At 34.9% G+C, this 21,593-nt stretch overlaps 1 protein-coding gene across 1 annotated transcript in view; it reads right to left on the bottom strand.

The window, feature by feature from the left end:
- Window positions 1-2,694: 2,694 nt before the first annotated feature.
- PPM1D (protein phosphatase, Mg2+/Mn2+ dependent 1D) overlaps window positions 2,695-21,593 on the bottom strand; it is a 58,039-nt gene continuing 39,140 nt past the window's right edge. The window contains exons 4-6 of the mRNA XM_044676744.1: window positions 15,309-15,499; window positions 10,754-10,996; window positions 2,695-3,846 (exon numbers count right to left, since the gene is read on the bottom strand). Of these exons, the coding sequence (XP_044532679.1) occupies window positions 3,289-3,846; window positions 10,754-10,996; window positions 15,309-15,499 (992 nt within the window). The 3' untranslated portion in view covers window positions 2,695-3,288. The remainder of the gene's footprint in view (window positions 3,847-10,753; window positions 10,997-15,308; window positions 15,500-21,593) is intronic.

Below are 21,593 nucleotides of genomic sequence, written 5' to 3'. Positions count from 1 at the left end.
AAGACTTAAAAGGTAGGCAGAGAACATCTGAGGCACTGGGGTGAGAGGGGAGCACAATCATCAAGATTATATAGCAAGGAGTGAAGAGCAAGCCACACATCCCCAACCCACATCTCCGGTTCCAGGTTCAGAACCTGAGCCCATGCCAACATTCAGACCCTAAGAGCTCGCCTGGACAAACAGAGGTCCAAGGCAATGTACACTGTTTAAGGTTTCAAACCTGTGGTGAAATCTAGAATCCCAGCCCAGGGCAGTCTGTGCTGAAGTGGGCTGATCTGTGTGGACTGTGTCAGGATCTGTGTCTGAGGTAGTTGACTAATCCAAATCTTTTTACAAGAGGCTCAGGGAGGAGCTCCAGGATAGGGCAATCAATGGTGCACTGGACTGGATTAAGTACACAGTGAGATTAAAAAATTCTCCCCTAAGCCTGGGACTAGAATTTGAGTAGCCCCTGACCTGATCAAGTTGAAGGTGAGAGCAAAAGTTTATGCCCAAGCCAGAGTCTTTAAACTATCAGCATCTAAAGGATTAATTGAATTAGCAGTGGGAGGAGGCCCTCAGAGATCACCACCCTCAGGCCATCACACCATCTCCAAAGAACTAAAACTGGCAGAAACTCAGAAAATAAGTTATGGGTAATGTCAAGGAAGGGACTGAAGTTTAAGAGGGTACCCTAACCTCCCAGAAAACAGAGAACTACACTACCTATAAAAAGTTAGGAAAAATGAGCAAACAAAAAAAAGTGCCTAACTAATGAATTTTTATGGAGACAAAGAGCAAGGTACAGACATAGAAGGGGACACTGAAAGCAAATATGCAAAATCCAAAAGAAAATATGGATTGGACACAAATTCTGGAAGAGCTCAAAAAGAGCTCAAAAACCAATTAAGAGAGGCAGAGGAAAAGTGGGGAAGAGAAATGGAAGATATGAAAAAGGAGACCCAAAAGCTGACGAAGGAAATAATTCTGGTACATTTTTAGCAAGGCCAGCACTGGTCTAGTTCAGTCTGTTAATGAAAAAAAAAGAAAATGTGGTCTTAAGCTTTGCTGCCTCTAAAAAATAAAGTTATGTTTAAGAAGATAGTAGAAATTGCCAAACTATGAGAGTTGAAACTTAATTTTATAAAGAATTTTTGATAATTACCCAAATTACCCAGGAAAAAACTGAACAATTCTGTCAGAGGTTCCAAACTATTAATTTTGATTAGTTGAAACTGTCTAATAGAAGAAAAATTATCAATATGGAGCAATTAATCTTCTTAATATGATAAAAACTACACCATAACTCTATCTGGTTACCATAACACTCTGCTATAACAACACATAAACAATATTTTAATTCTGCCAGACATATTAACTTCCTTATCTTTCAGAAGAAGAAATGGCTGCTTTTGCATAAATGCTTAAGAAGCTGGGTGTGACTATAGCCATGGTAACATACAGAAGAGATCTAATTTTAGCACTTTATTGTTCTTTGACTAAAAAAGCTGCTCCAAAAATAAGACTCTGGGGTAAATTATATGAAATTGTATCCAACTACCATTTAAATCTATAGATCATGGCTAAACACTATTAAAACGGCTTCAAAAAATTGACATTGTTCTCACCTCTCAAAGCCTGTTTCTTCATCCCTAAAAATGAGAAAATTGGGTTCAACTTCTAGGTTCCTTTGTGAATCTGAGAATAAATAGGACAATACTAAAACAGATTTGAAACATATTAAAATATCTACTGTATCAAAGTCCAATCTCTGTAGAGAAATCTAGATAGGTGGACAGATTGTTGTCTTTCAATTCTAACATTCATTGCACTTAGAAATTGCCCTCATTTTTCACCATTCCCTGAAAAGATGTGCTTACCAGGCCTACAAGTGAAAGATTGTTCCTAAGTGACATACTACTATGAAAATAAATTAAGCACAATTAAAGAATTAATCAAGAGAAAACATATCTTAAGTAACTTTTTTTTATGATTAAGGAATGTTTAAAACTCAAATTATATTAGTATTTATTATTATATTAGTATTTTTGAGTATTTTAGTATATATTTTGAGAATATTCCAATTTTGAGGATTAGGTTGATTTAAAATGTATGTGCATATTGAATTAGAACCTCGAATTATAACCAAATGTACAAAAATAATATATCTTGTTAAAATATAATAAGCAAGGGGCAGCTGAGTGGCTTAGTGGATTGAGAGCCAGGCTTAGTGATAAGAGGTCCTGGGTTCAAAATTGGCCTCAGACACTTCCTAGCTATGTGACCCTGGGCAAGTCACTTAACACACAATGCCTAGCTCATATCACTCTTCTGCTTTGGAACCAATACAGAGTATTGATTCTAAGACAGAAGGTAAGGGTTTTCTAAAAAAAAAGAAAAAAATCCAATAGGCAACAGCACCAAGAACAGAACACTGGTTTATTAGATGAACATTCAGTGCCTATATAGCCAATTAGTATGTTGAAAGTTAGCAGCAGCATCAATTATCTGGGAAAAGACTTAAAGAATGGCATACTCCTTTTAAGGTAAAAGAAAAAAATAACTACTTAAAGACTTGATAATCATAGCATTGGAAATGAAAATGGGGGTTAATGAAGAAGGAAATTTCCTTCCCCCTAGGCAAACACCCTACCCCATCCCACAAACACCTCCTTAAGATTTTATGTGTTAGAAAAATTCAACAATGAGAAGAGATACTGCATAGTATTTTAATTATGATAAACAAACTAACATCAAGCTATTGCATGGCTCAGCTGCTTCCACTAAGTTTCAGTTTTCAGTTATGAAATCTAAAATCAAAAAATAAATTTTAAAGAGATTCTCTAAGACATTGTTTAAGTGGAACATAAGTCCCTATGAAAATACATCACTTTTCCAGTCTGCTGAATAATTTAGTTAAAAAGTCTGAAGCTCTCATCACAAGGAGTTTATATAAATTCAGTTTCAATAATAAGCTTTTTAAAAAGACTAAACAGATTTCTAAAATCTATTAATTTTTCTTTTCATTTTTTTAAAGACATTTAGTCCTGTGGTCACAATTTATTCAAGGGTAAGAGACTAAGGACTAAGCTTCTATGAAGAATACAAATTTACACACATTTTACAGCAACTTATACCCTAACATCTACAAAATTCACAATTATAATACAAGTGAGTACAAGGCTGAGTTATAAAGCTGTTTGAATACCAAGAAACAAAAGGCTTTCTACTTTTTTAAATGTTTGACTTTTGCACCAATGTAAAAAAAAAAAAAATCTTTCTCTGGTTTTAAGATGGGTGGCATACCCTTCAACAAACACAAACAGTTTTCCGATGCTGATGCAACAAAGGATTTCCAAGTTTCTTCTGGCCCCTAAGACTGCGACGCATAGCAAGCTTCACTGAGTTTTTACGTTGAGGGGTTGATGAAAGACCCTCTGATGGAGAACCACTGTTCCGGCTTAGGCCACTTCGTCTGGGCTTCTTCATAGCTGGGCCAGAGTTAGATTCTTCCAGTGTCCTTTTAAAGTTAGCTGGAGGGGTCCTTTCAACTTCTCGGGCTTTCATCTGGCCAGGAGTTGATTTCTTTAAGTTTTTTTGGTCCATGCTGGGATTTGCTGAATTAGAAGAGGAAAGGCCAACTGGAAGGCTATTATTCAAAGAGTCATGTATCCTTAAAGTCAGGCCTTTAGGGTAGTTTTCCTCTAATGCTTCTGGGTCCTTTGAAGATACTGCTACAGACTGGGCATTACCCAGTGCTCTCTCAGTTGGTAGTTCTAAATACTTCTCTGAGAAGGCATTACTGCGAACAAGTGCAGGGATATGGTCCTTGGAGCCGAGGCGTGGCCATGTATCCTCTTCCAAAATCTGAAAAAGAAGGAGAACCATGTAAGAAATTTATGTTGTAGTCATATGAATGCCTAGTTTGCGGAAGTAGAATCCTATGGCTATTACAGTAAGGAAAACAAAGATACATAAAGTAAATTTAAAATATTTTTCGCAACAAACCAAGTTTAACTTGTCAAATACATGCTATGGCTGGTGATCAAGTCCTTCTAGACCAGGGATCGGCAACCTTTTTGGCCATGAGAGCCATAAACGCCATATTTTTTAAAATGTAATTTCGTGAGAGCCGTACAGTGCTCACAGTGCGCGCTCCTGTAACAGCGCCTGAAAAAAAAATTGACTTTATGGCTCCTGCAGAAAGAGCCATACGTTGCCAACCCCTGTTCTAGACCCTCTTTGGAAATCCTGAATGTATACATTTCTTCAGACAAGTTTATGATATTATTGTGGTACAGTTGTCCTCCACATCTAGGGGTACAATGAGCCATTTCACTGATGAAGATAGTTTTCATGGGAGGGAGAGAACAATTAAAAGCACATGTTAGATGATCACAGGAATTTTGTGTTACTTTATAGTAAACTTTTAAAAAAGCCTATTTTAAGAAACAAGGCTAAACTGAAACTAAACAGACCAAATATAAATCCTACATGCCAGCAAACTATTCTGTTAGCCCTGGTCTCCGTCACTGTTTCAGAAAATCAAAACAATAAAGCCCAGTAAATTATTTATTTACGCCAAAAAACAAGTTGATAAGCTTCCACAAGGAGTCAGTTCTAATTTAAAAGCTTCCTCAAGGGTTTAGAAATAAATGATAGGCACACTAATACAGTGCTGGTCAAGCAGTGAAATGGTGCAACCATACTGGAAAGCAATATGAAATTAAAGTGACTAAAATGTCCAAACCCTTTGAACTAGAGACTCCATTTTTGGGCTTAATACCCTAAGGAAGCCATTGCTGAGAAGAATATCCCCACATATATCAAGATATCCATAGTAGTACTTTTTGGGATAACAAAGAACTGGAAACAAAGTAGATGTTCATCATTTGGGGAAAGTCTAAACAAATTATGGTACATGAATGTAATGGAATACTACTGTGTCTTAAGAAATTATGCATGTAATGAAAATAGATTATGGAAATGTATATGAAATGATGCAGAGTGAAGTGAAGCCAAAAAACAATGCACAATAACCACAACAATGTACACACCAAAAAATTCAAAAGTAAATATAAAAAATAAGCGGGACTCAAATAAAGGGATAAGAGAAGATACAACCCAATCCCACTTCATGGAGACAGAGAGGTGTACAGGTGTTATACTGCACATTTTAGGGCTTTTTCAGTGTTATGAATCAGCTGTGATTCCTCTCTTCAAAATAGTATTTGTTATATGGGACTAAAAGCGAGAGGGGAAGGATTATTTCAGATAACTATGATGATATAAGGAAACAAAGACATCAATATCAATTAAAACCTATTTTTTAAAGTTCCCTCAAAAAACCCTTACTACAGATAATGAAATTACCTTAAGGGTGTTAGTGTCAACAATTGAATGATTTTCTGATAAAATATATTTACTTTTCAATATTATAGGTATCAAATTAATGTAGAAGGTTACAGAGGTCAAGAAAGCTGGCAATTTGTAGGTTGCTACTCACAAGAAGAGTAGGAAAACTTTTAGAACTGAAAGAACACTTAAAGGGATCATCTAGCAAGACCTATGAGGAAAAAAAATCACCACTAAGTGACTTTGGAGGATTTTTGTTTCTTGCCTCCTGCATATTTAATGAATTTCAAGCAGCTTTAGTTCACTAAGTAAGTCTCAGAAATTATCTACCCATTATCCTCTAAATTATATAAACTAATTGATGAGGCATTAGAAAGTTACAAGTGTTCTGGACATGTGTTAGATGAACTCTAACAAATTACAAATTTCTGGATACTTGTCCAGAGAGAAAAATCTTAGACCTGACCTCAAGATCTCTTATAGTTAATTCTCTTATAGTGGACCAAACGATTTATGAGGATTGTTTAAAAAAAACAAAAACATTGTGAAAGTGAACTGTAGCTTTAAGGGAGTCAGCTCTACCCAAGAGCATTTCTAATCTGAAGGACCTTTATGGTACACATCTCTACAGTGGAGTAGATGGATACACATGGGCCTAAGCTAGAAATAACCCATACTCCCCTCCAACCTCCTCCAGCCTAAATCAGAGTAGACTTTTTAACTCCAAAGCTACAAAAATTGCACTTACCGGCAGCTAGGTGACTCAGTGGATAGAGCCAGCCCTGGAGCCAAGATCCAAATCAAATCCAGCCTCACATACTTCCTACCTAAATGACCATGGGCAAGTCACTTAACCCCAACTGCTTAGCTCTTACACTCTTCTGCCTTGGAACTATTACTCAGTATTGATTAAAACAGAAATTAGGGTTGGTTTGTTTTTTTAATTGCATTTATCCTGACAAATCAATGAACAAAGCCATCTAAAGATCTATTCTAAATAAATGTACAAGTACAAAAACACGAATATAAATATATAAAGCATTACTTTATAAATTAGTTATCTGGTAATTTTCCCAGGAACAGAAACTAATGGCAGATGGGGATTTGTGCTGATACAAAAATTAACTCTTGTAGAGCAGAGGTATCAAATATAAGTGGTATGCAAAACCCCAGTTGAGGGCAGAACTAGATTAAAATATAATTAAGAAATGTTTAATACAAAATAAAAAAGTCATGAAAATAAAAATCATGTCAATTTGTGTGTGTGGCTGTTTTTTTTAAGTCAAATATGTGACATAAAAGGATCCATTTATATCTAAGTTGAGAGCATTATCTTGTTTTAAATTCAATTAAGGGTTCATTTATTCTCCAAGTCCAAGATAGATACTTTCTGGAGCTCTCTGATTAGCAAATAGTTTAATTTCCTCCCTTTTCTGATAGTCATATTACTTACAAAGATAGCAATCATTCTAAAATGCAGGTAGGAAAAAAAATGTGATGATCACATCTTTTCTTCCTTTAATTAACAACATGCCCAAGAGATCCATTGGAAATCATGACTTCAGAGGGGAATGATCTCATGACATCCTGCCAGTTCTAGGTACAAAGAAATCCAAAATGGCACAGAGTACACAGTTAGGAACCAGATTCTGACAGCTATATCTAAAAGACTATACTCTTGTCTCTCAAACTTCCATTGAAGAATTTTAACATTCTGAGGGAACAGTAAAAAGATTAGAAAACTTAACAACAAGGAGTTTTGTTTTTTAAATTAATTCAGTTTCACCTTATATGCATCAAAATGATTTAGAAAACAAAAGCAATTGGCTCAAGGTCCTATGTGGTCATGGTAGAGAGCACAAAAATCCACTATCCTAATCTTAGTGTTCTATCTAGAATATATTGCTTTAACACACTTTCCTCTTGGATCATTGGTTCATTTATTTTATAACTGTATGCCTTACTTCAGAAGCATAATATCTTCAATTTGCTGTGATACTAAGCAGATTATTATGAATATTTCTCATTCCTCAAGGATATCATAAGTATGACAGGGCAATGAATAACTGTTTTCCCTTAAAATAACAGGAATTTGTCCTTTCCCCTATACTGAATCAAATACTCTAAGTCCATCTTTGCCCTATAAAAGTAAATTCTGACTGGGATCAGGTAAAAACTTGACCAATTTTAAAGAATTTTAGTAGACAAACTTTTTTCTAAAAAGGTGGCAGAAAAGGGGCATTAATAGTGAGAAAGACATCTGCTACCACAAAATAAACAGCCAAGACAATCTAGATAGCAGCTGGATACATTACTTATAGCTACCATAATGAAATTTTTCAAAGGGAGTTGGGGGTGGAGGGGTGGGGCAAGAGGGGGAAGCCTCAAAAGGAACAATGCTGGACTTATAGAATAGATTTTTTTAAAGTTTAGAATTTTTCTGGAATCCTTTACAAAAGAGACAGACAATGGGACAAGTTCAGAGTTAACACAATTTATTATAATTTCTGTTGTGCCATTTCTTTTTAAATTCACAGACTATTATTCTGACACTACGGGTGCGATGGCTTCTCTTCCCCCATTTCCTCCTTGCATTTTTCCTTTTCCTTTTCTTTTTATTGGCGTTCTGTGGGAATACATTGCAACTGTTAGCACAGTCAACTGTTTTTTTAGATTCACCCCAAATTATGTTATTTGAATTACCTACCCCCTTTTTCTAAATTTATAAAACACATAAGATATAAGGTGCATAAAGTGCACATTTTTAAACTTAAAAACTTTTTCAAGAACATCCTATCAATAGAAAAAGTACAGTATTACATAATTTGATAAACTATTTGGGCAAAAACAGAGCTTCATCAAAAAGGCATGTTTTAATGACCAATCTCTGTCCCTGAAGAGGGAGAATGAAACACACTTTCCTATTCTATATAGAGTGTTTGGAGACAATGGGTACAGAATGTTGCATCTGTCAAATGAGGTTGCCATGTCAATAGGTTTCTTTTGTTACAAAGTAAGATTAACAGTCTTCCTTCATTACAAAGGAGGGTTAAATTTCACCTTTGGGAATGGTTCTAAGGAAGCAATATATCAATAAAAAACAAAAGGTATCAATAAAGCAATTTTAATGTCAAATTCCCCTATTTGATCCCTACAAACCATACCACATTAAATTCCCCTTATATTTAAGTCATAACTACTAAATTTTTGTCTGAATAAAAGAAACCAATTGAGATTGAAAGGGTAAGTGGGAAGGGGCAGTTCCCTATCATCACAGCAACTTGTATTTATATAACACTTTGAGGTCCAAATAACTGACAATATCTTATCAAAACACTTTGTTCATATCAGCTAAGCTAAGATGTCTCTACTATATCAACCATTCAAATCTAAGACTTTTCTGCTCAATAAACAGAAACTGATCTATTTGAAAACAAATATGCCTATCTGCAAATGTATATTTAGACATTGGTCCATTTAAAAACAGACATACCCAGTCTGCAAATGGATGTTTCTATTTTAAGAATTATAATATGGCCAACTCTTAGATCTGAATGGTTCATAGTAGAAATATCTCAGCTTAACTGATCTGAAATATGTTGATGAGCTAGTGTTAGTAAGCCTAATTGTAATGTTACAGTGTTTATAATGTTTTATGGTCATAAGTCAGCCCTGCCCAAATATTTTAAGTCTTAAGAGTTATACATAATAAATTGAAATATCACTGCACTTTAATGGCAGCTATTAGCTAAATAAACGAAAAATTATTGGAGTCTGTCATGAGCACAAAACAACAGAATCTAACAAATTACTTCTGAGAGGCTCTGAAGACTTGGCTTCAAGGTTCAGACAGAAAAAGAAAACATTTTTCAAGTAAGTAAAAGTTTGTCCTTTATACGCTACCAGAAATCAGTCAATGACTGCATTGCAATGATCACATAATATTTAGCAAAGCCAACTGACTTATTTGCACACTTGTATTTGGGTTGTGACATTTAAAAACAGGGTTCTAAAACTTATCTAAAGTCTTTGTGTTTCAAATTAACTTCTAGGGAAAATTCTTTCAAAGGGCTCTCTAAAAAATCTTTTTCAAGTACTGCACTAGAATACAGGCAATGTTGCTCTATGTATTAAGACTAATCAAGTACTCTTCTCATAATTTCTTTCCAATTATATCTCCTGAATTCACTCTGTATTAAAAAACATTAGGCAAAGCAAATTCATTTTAATACCCCAAAAGTGATCACGTATTTATAACTGAATCAAATAAAGAACCTTCAAAAAAGGTTTCAGAAAGCTTTGACAACAAAGGCCCTTAAAAAAAAATTGAAATGATAAGTAACTTGCCAATTTTTATCTGAAAAACAAAAACAAAAACAAAAAAAACAAACAACCTCTTAGGATGAAATTACTATGTATGAAGGAGCACAATATAGATGTATTAATCAAGTCTAAGAACAGATTGTCAGAACACTGTGCTACATTGAACCTCTCAAACCTCCACTGACCATTATTATAAACCTAGTTTTCAAATTCATTCACGAGGGTATCAAGTCACATTTTAGCACCTTTGGTGGTGGTGACTGTTTTAAGACATAGATGAGGAAAAAGCCATTTAATCATTTTAATTACTTCAACAAGGCAGATATAAAAGAATGATCCTATAATGTCTTTAACTGAAGAGAGCAAATATGTAATAACTTCTAATGAGACATTAACAAGATTACAAAGCTAAACTTGGAACAAGCTATAGCCAGTCAATTTGAAATATCCAGTACCCACATGGCACTCATTTACTTCAAGGTAATGTATGATAATAAACAGGGGACAAGCAGCCAACAAAAAGATGGCAGTAAAAACTGGAGTTGGGATTTCATTGGTTAAAGGAACTTTCAGGTGAGCAAACTCCATCTCTCAATGAAGGTCAGCACCTTCTCTGCAAATAAGTCTTAGAGAACTATCTTAGAACAAGTGTCAAACTCAACTAGAAACTGATTCCTGCTGGCCACATATTGACTTGACTTAGAAGACCATAAAGTAACAGTATCTAGCCTGTGTTGTATTTTTATTTTGCTAGTCATTTCCCAATTACATTTTAATCTTGATGAGCAGAGGTCCTCCTGTTTTGACACCTCTGGCCTTAAGCACTGAGAGATTAAGTGATCTGCCTTGAGTCACAGAGTCATTATGTTAGAGGTGGGATTTAAACCTAACTCTTCCTAGCTTCAAGTCATTGTCTACCATGCCATGCTATTTCTCAGACCATCAAAACATCCACCAGAATCTTTTAATTTCCTAAAAATGCTGAAAAATGCTAAGTGACAGAAATGCTGTTGAAATTAGAACTTAAAACTTGATATAATATTGAGTTTTAATTTAAAAAAAAAAAAAGAAAGAAAAAAGAAATAGGAAAGATTACCTTGACTGGTGGTGTGGAACAGGGGGAAGGAGACATTGTGTAAGTTTCCTGACTGTTGTATGAAGGACTATCTGCCAGATTTAGATAAAGCTCATCTTCACGTGTAAAGTTCCCTTGATTATCCACTCCAGGTGAAATGCAGATGACTATGGCACTAGTGTTATCTGCACGGAGCATGCGCTGTCGCCAACGACCCAGTGCTCTATTGACAAGCATTTTGGCACAAGACTGTCCATGCTCCCCCTGTATTTAAAACAAAAGTGGGAATCAAATTTAAAAGCCAAGATTTTTGCTTCTAAGAGGAGTTTAGCATAAAAAATTTAGTACTCACAGGAAGTTTCTGTGTTACAAATTACAACACAAGAGTATCATAAAGCATCAAAGAAGATGTGTACTTATAAAATGCAATAAATGTGTTCCTGAAAAAAATATAAATTAGATTTAAAAAAACAATCATACTCTAAATGCACAGTGGAAGTATGCAAATATACTTCCAGGAAATCCTTTCCCCCCCCCAAAAAATCATTTTTTAAAAGTATCTGCTTTTAAAAGTATCTCAATTATGTTTACTAAAATAGGAAAGATGGTACTTTGCTTAATCTGTTTCTTCACAAAACTCCCCACCAAAAAAGATTAAATTCAGGTACTATTTTGCCTGTATTGAACTTAGAATTCAGTGTTCATTATGCCAAAAATAAAAAGAACCCATACACACCAAAATTTCAAAACATACATAATTATGCTGTATATTTAAAAATTTGTTTTGGTTTTCCTTTACTTCCCTACCTCTCCCCATTTTAGAAAACAAGGTCACAACTTAAGACATTATGGCAGTGCACATGGGTGAAATACCCAGTTTGTTTGTTTTTTTAATTCTCAAATAACCTCAAAAAATGAGGACTTATTTTAGGAAGGTTTTCATAATTCAATGAACTTCTAAAGTGAGTGGCATGATATTATACAAGTACATTTCATTAGCATTCAACATAAAAGCTCCATGGAAGCAATTCAAAATATTGTCTTAATAGTACATTCACTAATGGTTCCTCTGGGAATTGGGAGATACTGTGCCAAGAAATTGACAAAACAGCTCTCTTCATAGAAGACATATTTTTCAATACAGGATTAGAGGAACTACCATATTATTATAAATCTTATTAATTTTTAGATCTAAACTACCCTTTAAGTGTTAAAAAAAATCCTCCTTTTTTTCTCCATGAAAAAAGATTCAAATTTAATTACTAATTACAGATTGGGACTAAATGAATTTATAACTATCTTATATAACTCTTCAGATTTTATGCTTCTGTGCACAGTGCAATAAAATGAACTAGGACCATTTAATTATCTAGAATTTTCTTACTGGGATTAAAACATATCCAGCAGCAGTCAAACAAGAAGAAAATAAATGTGAACTGAGTACGCATTCATCCAAAATCAATTCCATATACTATAACTGTATTGATTCAAACATATAGCAAGGATTCAAATGACAAGAAAATAAACATGAACTGAGTAAATATCTATTCCAATTAATCCTTTAAATTTTTATTATCTCAAATTCAAGCACAGACCCCACTTCTCATCACAATAAATGCCTCTGAAGACTACACAATTGTGCCTGTTTTATACTATAAGAACAATGCTCTAATTTGAAAGAGAGGAGTTTCTTTCTTCACAAATAAGAATCAAGTCAGTTATACGTCAGGATTGGTTATCATAAAACCAAAGCTACAGCTTATAAAAGAGTGAAATTATGCTGTAAATCATACAAGTCAGACACAAAAATACATGTTACACAATGATTATCTGAGGAGGTACAATGTACCATGATGCAGACATAAAATAAATACATAAGGACTTTCTCCTAAGTTTAGCCAAAAACTAATTTGCTACACTAAATATTTAATAACAATCATATTCCACTACTTAGAACGTGTATTGGACCTTAATTTTTATGCCTTTTTTTAAAAGCACAATCCACTTTTTTTAAAGAGACTTAAAAATCCTTGCAAAGCTATTGATGGGCCTCTAGTGAGCAGCCTAGGATCTTAGAATTTAAGTGTGAAAAGCAAATCTGTTTTGCTTTTCTCATTCACCTTTGTCAAAAAATTTTGCTGATAAGAAAATTCCAAATAATTGAAGACAATTAGATGGGCTCCCATTAATCCAAATTTTATTCTAAGTGCTACTGTCGTCTTCAAGTTCCTATCTCAATATCCTAGGACAATTCCTATCTTTATAAAAAACACAAAATAAACAGTGAGCTGCCTTATTTTTTCTCCCAATTACCTTATGACAAAAGTATTCAATGTTCCATTATGATAGAAGGTATAAAATATGCTAAAGTAGTCATTTTAATTATAGTATTTTTCTAGTGAGAATATTTCTCTTAAGTTAAATGGACTGGTCTAATACTTTTTCACTTTGACCTAGTTACTTCTGCTTCCTCAATTTATTTGAAGCTCCTCAGTACCAGACCAAATAAAAACCACCAGAAGAATGAAACTGGCAAGTACTCCTATTTCATACTTCTGATATTGAAAATATCAGAGTGCTTCACTAAAAAGGCATTGAAACTTTAGCATCAATAAATTTACCTGAATTCAAAGATCATAATAATACATTCTAATCACTCATGTGTTAATGCTTTAAAAAAAAACTCTGAATATAGAGCAAGAGCTGAAGTCATTAGTCTTAATTAGGCAAAAGAAAATAAGTAGAATACTGATACTGGAAACAAAGAAGGAGAATATCCTAGTTTATGCTCTAAATACTTAACCAAAACATGAAAAAAAAATTTCAGAATAATTTTTTAAAATCTCTGCCACATCTCTAATTAACCAAATAATTCAAATTGGTCAGAATACTTCATTTACCCAGCATTCCAATTAATTTTTGTATTAATTAAAATGACTGAAAAATCATAAAGAAAATATACCAACGAGGTAACTAGAATTAATATATAGCCTTAAAAGTTTGCAAAGCACTCTACATAAACAACCTCATTTGAGTTTCACAAGTACCCTGGAATAGGTATAAATACTATTATCCCCACTTAAAGATAAGAGAAGTAAGGTAGGGAAAAATTAAGCCATTACATGAGTAAGCTAGAGATGGATAGAGATGCACGTCTTCTCTCCAGCACTATCCAGAAGCCTATTGTACCTCAAAAAAAAAAATTAGCATTGTGTTCCTAGGGTTTAAAAAAAAATTCAGTACTATTTTCAGAAAAGCAGATGATAAAAATCTAATAAAAACCAGGGTCTGAACCAAGACAGAGGCCTGAAATTTGAGACTAAATAATTAAGATTTTAAAACTGAGAAAGTATAAACAGATTTGCTGCCAGCATCACATAAAAAGATGCCTATTTTTCCTGGGGTAATAATGGAAATTAAAGAAGTAAGATAGAATAAGGAAGACAGCTAATATGTCAGTCAGGAAGGCTGTTTTCAAGTCCCACCCCTATTCTATACAAATTGAGTGACTGTGTGACCCTGTGCAGTCAATAAACCTCAAGGATCCAAGGGAACTCTCTTCCCTGGGAGAGAATGGGGGTTTTATTTTTTATATTTGCACCCTCATCATCTGGCATAGTGCTTGGCACATTGTAGGTGCTTTATAGATGTTTTTTGGTTGATTTGTAAGGAAGATTGGCCTCTGTGAAAAATCTCTTCCAGTGAAGATTAGTATTTATTTTGGAACACCCTGTTTTTGAGAGTTCCCTTGGATCCTTGAGGTTCACTGACTGTAGGGTCACACACACAGTCACAGAATTCCAGGAAAGAGATGATAAGACACTGAACTAAGGCGGAAGCTGAATGAATAAAGAAAAGGGGTTGGTCATGAGATACTTTGGGGGGAAAAAAGGGCAAGATTTGGCAACTGAAGGTATATGCAGTGAGATAAGAGTGAAGGTTAATACAAAAATTATAGGGGCCAGGGGCAGCTGGGTGGTTAAGTAGATTGAGAGCCAGGCCTAGAAATGGGAAGTCCTAGGTTCAAATCTGGCCTCAGACACTTCCGAGCTGTGTGACCCTGGGCAAGTCACTTAACCCCCATTGCCTAGCCCTTACCACTCTTCTGCTTTGGAACATAGTAATGATTCCAAGACAGAAGGTAAGGGATTAAAAAAAAAATTATAGGGGCAGCTATGTGACTAAATGGATTGAGAGCCAGACCCAAGATATCCTGGGTTCAAATCCTGGCCCTTTGATTCTTCCTATCTGTGTAACTCTGGGCAAGTTACTTAACACCAGTGCCTAGCCTTTACCACTCTTCTGCCTTAAAACCAACATACAATATTGATTCTAAGACAGAAGGTAAAGGTTTAAAAAATTTTTTTAATCCTGGGAAAGAGAAAAAGGGAAGTTTGAAAGGGGCGAGTTTGGGAGGTGGCTTATGTTTTTGATATGATAGGTTTATAGACTTAATAAATGTGGAATCTCTCTTTATAGATTGCTATTGTACAATCTAAATTAGGAGGCATAGACAAAAGTAATAAAAACCAAAGTGAGGATAGCAACATCAAATTATCAAAGTCTTTCTCCTTACCATCAAGTACTTTTTCTCTTCTTGGTCCTGGCACATCGCAATGGCATCCTGAGGAGGAATCATGTTCCATAGTCCATCACTGCCCAAGATTATATACTTGTGTTTCCGGGGATCAAGAGTGTGGACACTTGTGTCTGGTTCTGGAGACACTACAAACTCTCCAGTGTAAAAATCATAGCTCCACAAGTCACCTAGTTAGGAAGAAAGTGAAAAGCACTATTATAGAAGTTAGTAATTTTCATTAATAACTTCTGGTTTGATGCTAAAGCAATTAAATAATTCTCAATTACAAGCAGGGAAGTATATCAAGAACAAAACCTTATATATCAAGACATTTAGACACAATGAACTAAGCAAAATTACCTTAAAATTTTCAATGAGAGGAATAGGATTTCATTGGTATCACTGAGAATTGGGAATAAAACTAATTACTAGAATGTTTAAGAGAAGGATCTCTTATGCAACAGAAGTCTAAGAATAATGAAGAAAATGGTTCTGTATTTACCTCTATAAAAATCTACAAACCTATATATAGAACATTTTGATGAAAAGAAAAAATAAACCAACTAATGATGTGGAAGAGCAAATTTTTAAGGAAAACATTGTCAATAGTCTCCCTAATACAGACCACAAACTAGCTCAGAAATAAGATATGGTAGTGAGATGCCGGGGGGGGGGGGGGGGGGATGGATTACAATTATCTGAATATGTGAAACTTGGGTTTGTTATTGTTTTAATAAGGTTTGTTTGGTTCAGGTTTTTTTTATTATCATGCAAAACACACTTCCATATTAGTCTTAAAAAATCAACACCCTAAAATAAAACAATATTAAATACATTAATGTGAAAGACAGTCTGCTTTGATCTGCATCCATCTGACTCCAACAGTTCTTTCTCTGAAAGTGTCATTAAGTCCTTCAGGATTATCCCAAATCACTGCATTTCTGAGAGTAGCCAAGTTTCCACAGATAATCATCATACAATATTGCTGTTATTGTGTACAATGTTCTCCCAGTTCTGTTTATTTCACTCTGCATCGGTTCATGTAGATCTTTTCAGTTTTTCCTCAAATCATCTTGCTCATCATTTCTTATAACACAACAGTATTCCATCTCCAACATGTACCACAATTTGTTCAGCCATTCCCTAACTGATGGAGATCTAGGGTTTGTTTGTTTAAGTAAATATATCTAAAATTCCCAACTTGCCTAATGATTTCATCTCATATTCCAAAAAGAGACAACACAACATATTGCTACTATGGACTTCTGAACAACAATGAAGAATTAGTTGTGATATGGAAGTGATATAAAGTTTAAAAGAAAGTGATTCATTTTTTTTAAACCTTTACCTTCCATCTTGGAATCAACACTGGGTATTGGTTCCAAGGCAGAAGAATGGTAAGGGCTAGGCAATGGGAATTAAGTGACTTGCCCAGGGTCACACAGCTAGGAAGTGTCTGAGGCCAGATTTGAACCCAGGTCCTCCCGTCTCTAGGCCTGGCTCTCAATCCACTAAGCTACCCAACTGCCCCTGAAAGGGATTTTTTCTAAGAGTCTAGAATAGCAAAAGAAAGTAATGCTGGACATACATGTGCATTGACTGAGGAAAACAAATTTCAAAAAAGTTCAGAGGAAAGATAATTTTGTATTTTTAAAGGAAATATAGCTCTAGAAGCATGAAAGACCTTAAACACTTCATATTCTGTCTATACAATGCAAAAATAATCTTACTTCAGATGAAAAGAGAAAGGACCTAAATCAGTATGATGAAACTAAAAGCTTACTGCTTAGATCAGACTTCAAAAAGAAACATACAATAAAAAGGGAGGACATAAATCAAAGAAAATAACAGCATGATCTAAACCTATGAATAAGGTGAAGCTTATGAAAATTACCAAAGCTAACAAAACAGCCTTGCTTCACTCAAGGATAAAAAAAAGGCAACATACTTGAAGGAAGTTGTTATCATGTTAATAACACCCTCCAAAAAGAAAGCCAAACTAATCACTATTTTGTTTCCAATTTTTCCATCAAGAAGAACAATCTGGGGTTAAGATGGTGGCAGAGTAGAGGCAGGGTGACTTTTGCTCCTTATCAACGGATAAAGAGTACATCCAGAGAACAAGAAAACAAAATCCAGAAGAAAGAAGGGACCCCACAATAGGGCGCAGTATTGAAGGTACATGGGATTTGGGCACTTCTATGCTATAATTGGGGGAAATAGCACCCATCAAAACGCCAGCGGATCACCCCTCCCCAACCCCACCCACAGTACCAGAGTCAGAGGCTGCACTCTAGAGTTAGAGCAAGTGGGGGGCACAAAATCTAGCCCATAGGCAGCTAACTGGCACTACCAGGAGCTTGTCCCTGAGAGTAGCAAGAACCGAGATCCCAGGTGGCTAGAAAATTCAGACCTTGGACAAATGAGCGGATCTGAGAGAGGCAGCAGCAGTGCCCAGCCCACTCAGACTCAGGGGAAAATCTCAGTTGGAGGAGCAAGCATGGGCCAAGTCTCAAGCTCTGGGCACCTGGCTAGGAACGCGGAGCTTGAACCAGAAAACATCTAGATCAGAGACCCCAGGAGGGGCCCCAGAGAAGGCAAAAGACTCACAAAGAAGCCTTAGGCAAAAAACTGCTCCCTAACTCCATACAAAGAGAATCAGATTGCCTTCTGACAGATAAAACATAATGATGCCAATTGAGGCCAATCAAGAAATAAACAAGAAGACCAAGGAAAAAGCTCAAACACTTGATAACTTCTGCACAGAAAAAAAAAAAAACAGAAAAAAGAGAACAAACAATCGAAGACATCCAAACCTTCCCAAAAAAATGAAAATGTGTCACAAGATCTTGAAGAGTTCATATCTGAGATTATGAGAAAGATGAAAGAGATCTCACAAGAAAACAACAGTTTAAAACGCAGAATTTTGCAATTGGAAAGTAAGGCTCAGAAATCAAATGAAATAAGCAAACTGAAGACCAGAAATGACCAGCTGGAAGCCTTGAAGAACCAGAAAGACCAGATTGAAAAGGAAAACCAGTCTCTAAAGGCTAGAATTGGGCAATTAGAAGCCAATAATCGCTCAAGACAGCAAAAACAAATAAAGCAAAGTCAAAAGACTGATAAAATAGAAGGAAACATGAAATACCTCACTGAGAAATTGACAGATCAAAAAAACAGGTCTAAAAGAGACAATCTGAGAATCATTGGTCTTCCTGAAAAACCAGAAATTAATAGAAATGTGGACTCCATATTAAAAGAAACTATTGAGCAAAACTTCCCTCAAGTTCTACCACAAGAGGGCAATATAGACACTGAAGGGATCCACAGATCACCCTCTACACTAGACCCTGAAAAGAAAAGCACTAGAAATATAATAGCCAAATTCAAGAGCTTCCAAGTAAAAGAATAAATATTATAAGAAGCCAGAAAGAAACAATTCAGATATCAAGGGGCACCAATCAGGATCACACAGGATCTGGCAGCCACCACACTAAAAGACCACAAGGCTTGGAATATGATATTCAAAAAGGGAAGAGAACTGAGTCTACAACCAAGAATCACCTACCCATCAAAATGGACTATATACTTCCAGGGGAAAGTATGGGCATTCAACAAGATAGAAGATTTCCAAGTATTTGCACAGAAAAAAACCAGGCCTAAATGGAAAGTTTGATATCCAACCACAAAAACCAAGTGAAACATGAAAAGATAAAAACAGAAGAGAAAGAAAGAAAAGTCTTATTCTTAAATTTACCCCTTTAAGGGCCTTAATAAGATCAAATTATTTGTATTCCTATATGGAAAAATGTTATGTATAATTTTCAAAAACTGTATTCACTCTTATACTAATTAGAAGAATTATTCATAGGGAGAGGCTGGAGCACTAAATGGTCTAAGATGAGATGGGGTGGGGAAAAAAAATAGGGAGGGTGAATAGTAGATGGCATCAAGAGAAACTTGAATGAATAAGAAAAATAGGATATTCTATACCACACAAAGAGAGTATGGGAAGGTGAGGGGATCAATACTATTATAAAAAGGAGAGGAAGAGAGCATTAAGAGGAAATATTTAAATCTTACTCTGAGCGGAATTAACCCTGAGAGGGAAGAGTAGCTATAGGGATTGGGATATAGAATTCTATCTAACCCTACTGAGAAAGTCTGAAGGGATCAACCAAGGGGAGCAGGGGAGTGGGGAGGTCAAAAAAGGGAGGGGAGGAGAGGAGGGAGGGAATTCATTAGGCCTTAAAAAATAAAAAGAAGGGAATTATAAGGGAGGGGTAAATCAAGGGAGGGGACCAAGGAGGACTGGTCTAAAACAAACCACTGGTTTAAAAGGAATTAGTGTAAGAAGGAGGGGTAGAACTAGGAGAGGATACCAAAATGTTGGGGAATACACAACTGATAATTATAACTCTGAATGTGAATGGGATGAACTCGCCCATAAAACGGAAGCAAAGAGCAGAGAGGATTAGAAACCAAAAGCCTACCATATGTTGTCTACAAGAAACACATATAAGGTGGGTGGACCTAGACTAGTTTTAAGGTGAAGGGCTGGAGCAAAAACTTTTGGGCTTCAAATGAGAAAAAGAAGGCAGGATTGGCGATCATGATCTCTGACAGAGCCAAAGTAAAAATAGATTTGGTTAAAAGAGAAAGGGAAGGTAATTACATACTGATAAAAGGCAGTATAGACAATGAGGAAATAACACTGCTCAACGTGTATGCACCAAACGGTACAGCATCCAAATTCCTAAAGGAGAAACTGGCTGAGCTCAAGAAGGAAATAGATAGTAAAACCATACTAGTGGGAGATCTAAATATTTCTCTCTCAGATTTAGATAAATCAAACCAAAAAATAATAAGAAAGAGATAAGAGAAGTAAATGAAATCCTAGAAAAATTAGATTTAATAGATATGTGGAAAAATAAATAGGGACAAAAAGGAATACACCTTCTTTTCAGCTCTACATGGTACATTCACAAAGACTGACTGTCTAATAGGGGATAGAAACATTGCAAATCAATGCAAAAGAGCAGATATAATAAATGTAATCGTCTCAGATCAAAATGCAATAAAAATAATAATTAGTAAGGACAGGCAAATCAAAAACTAATTGGAAATTAAATAATATGATTCTCCAAAACCAATTAGTTAAAGAAATCATAGAAACAATCAATAATTTCATTGAAGAGAATGACAATGATGAAACATCCTACCAAACTCTGTGGGATGCAGCTAAGGCAGTACTCGTGGGAAATTTTTATCTTTGAATGCATATATTAACAAATTAGAGAAGGCAAAGATCAATGAACTGGGCATGCAAATTAAAAAACTAGAAAGGGAACAAATTAAAAATCCCCAGCTAAATACCAATTTGGAGATTGTAAAAATTAAGGAGAAATCAATAAAATTGAAAGTAAAAGAACTATTAAATTAATAAATAAGACTAGAAGCTGGTACTTTGAAAAAACAGATAAAATAGACAAAGTACTGATCAATCTAATTAAAAAAAGGAAATAAGAAAACCAAATCATCAGTATTAAAAATGAAAAGGAAGACTGCACCTCTAATGAAGAGGAAATCAAGGCAATCATTAAAAACTATTTTGTGAAAATATATGGCAATAAATATAGCAATCTGGGTGAGATGAATGAATATTTACAAAACTATAGATTAACAGTAGAAGAAATAGAATATTTAAATAATACCATATCAGAAAAAGAAATTGAACAAGCCCTCAAAGAACTCCCTAAGAAAAAATCCCCAGGACCAGATGGATTCACAAGTGAATTCTATCAAACCTTTAAAGAACAACTAATTCCAATACTATACAAACTATTTGACATAAAAAGTAAAGAAGGAGTTTTACCAAACTCCTTTTATGATACATATATGGTTCTGATCCCAAAGCCAGGTAGAAAAACAGAGAAAGAAAACTACAGACCAATCTCCTTAATGAACATAGATGCAAAAATCTTAAACAGAATACTAGCATAAAGACTCCAGCAAGTGATCGTGAGGGTTATTCATTATAATCATGTGGGATTTATACCAGGAATGCAAGGATGGTTCGACATTAGGAAAACCATCCACATAAGTGACCATATTAACAAGCAAACCAACAAAAACCACATGATTATCTCAACAGATGCTGAAAAAGCCTTTGACAAAATACAACATCCATTCCTATTGAAAACACTAGAAAGTATAGGAATAGAAGGTCCTTTCCTAAAAATAATAAACAGTATATATCTAAAACCATCAACAAACATCATA

The sequence above is a fragment of the Gracilinanus agilis genome, chromosome 4 (genome assembly GCF_016433145.1).
Source record: "Gracilinanus agilis isolate LMUSP501 chromosome 4, AgileGrace, whole genome shotgun sequence".
Lineage (NCBI taxonomy): Eukaryota > Metazoa > Chordata > Mammalia > Didelphimorphia > Didelphidae > Gracilinanus > Gracilinanus agilis.
Note: the sequence above shows the minus strand (reverse complement) of the source record. Positions and strands in the feature narration are given on the sequence as shown.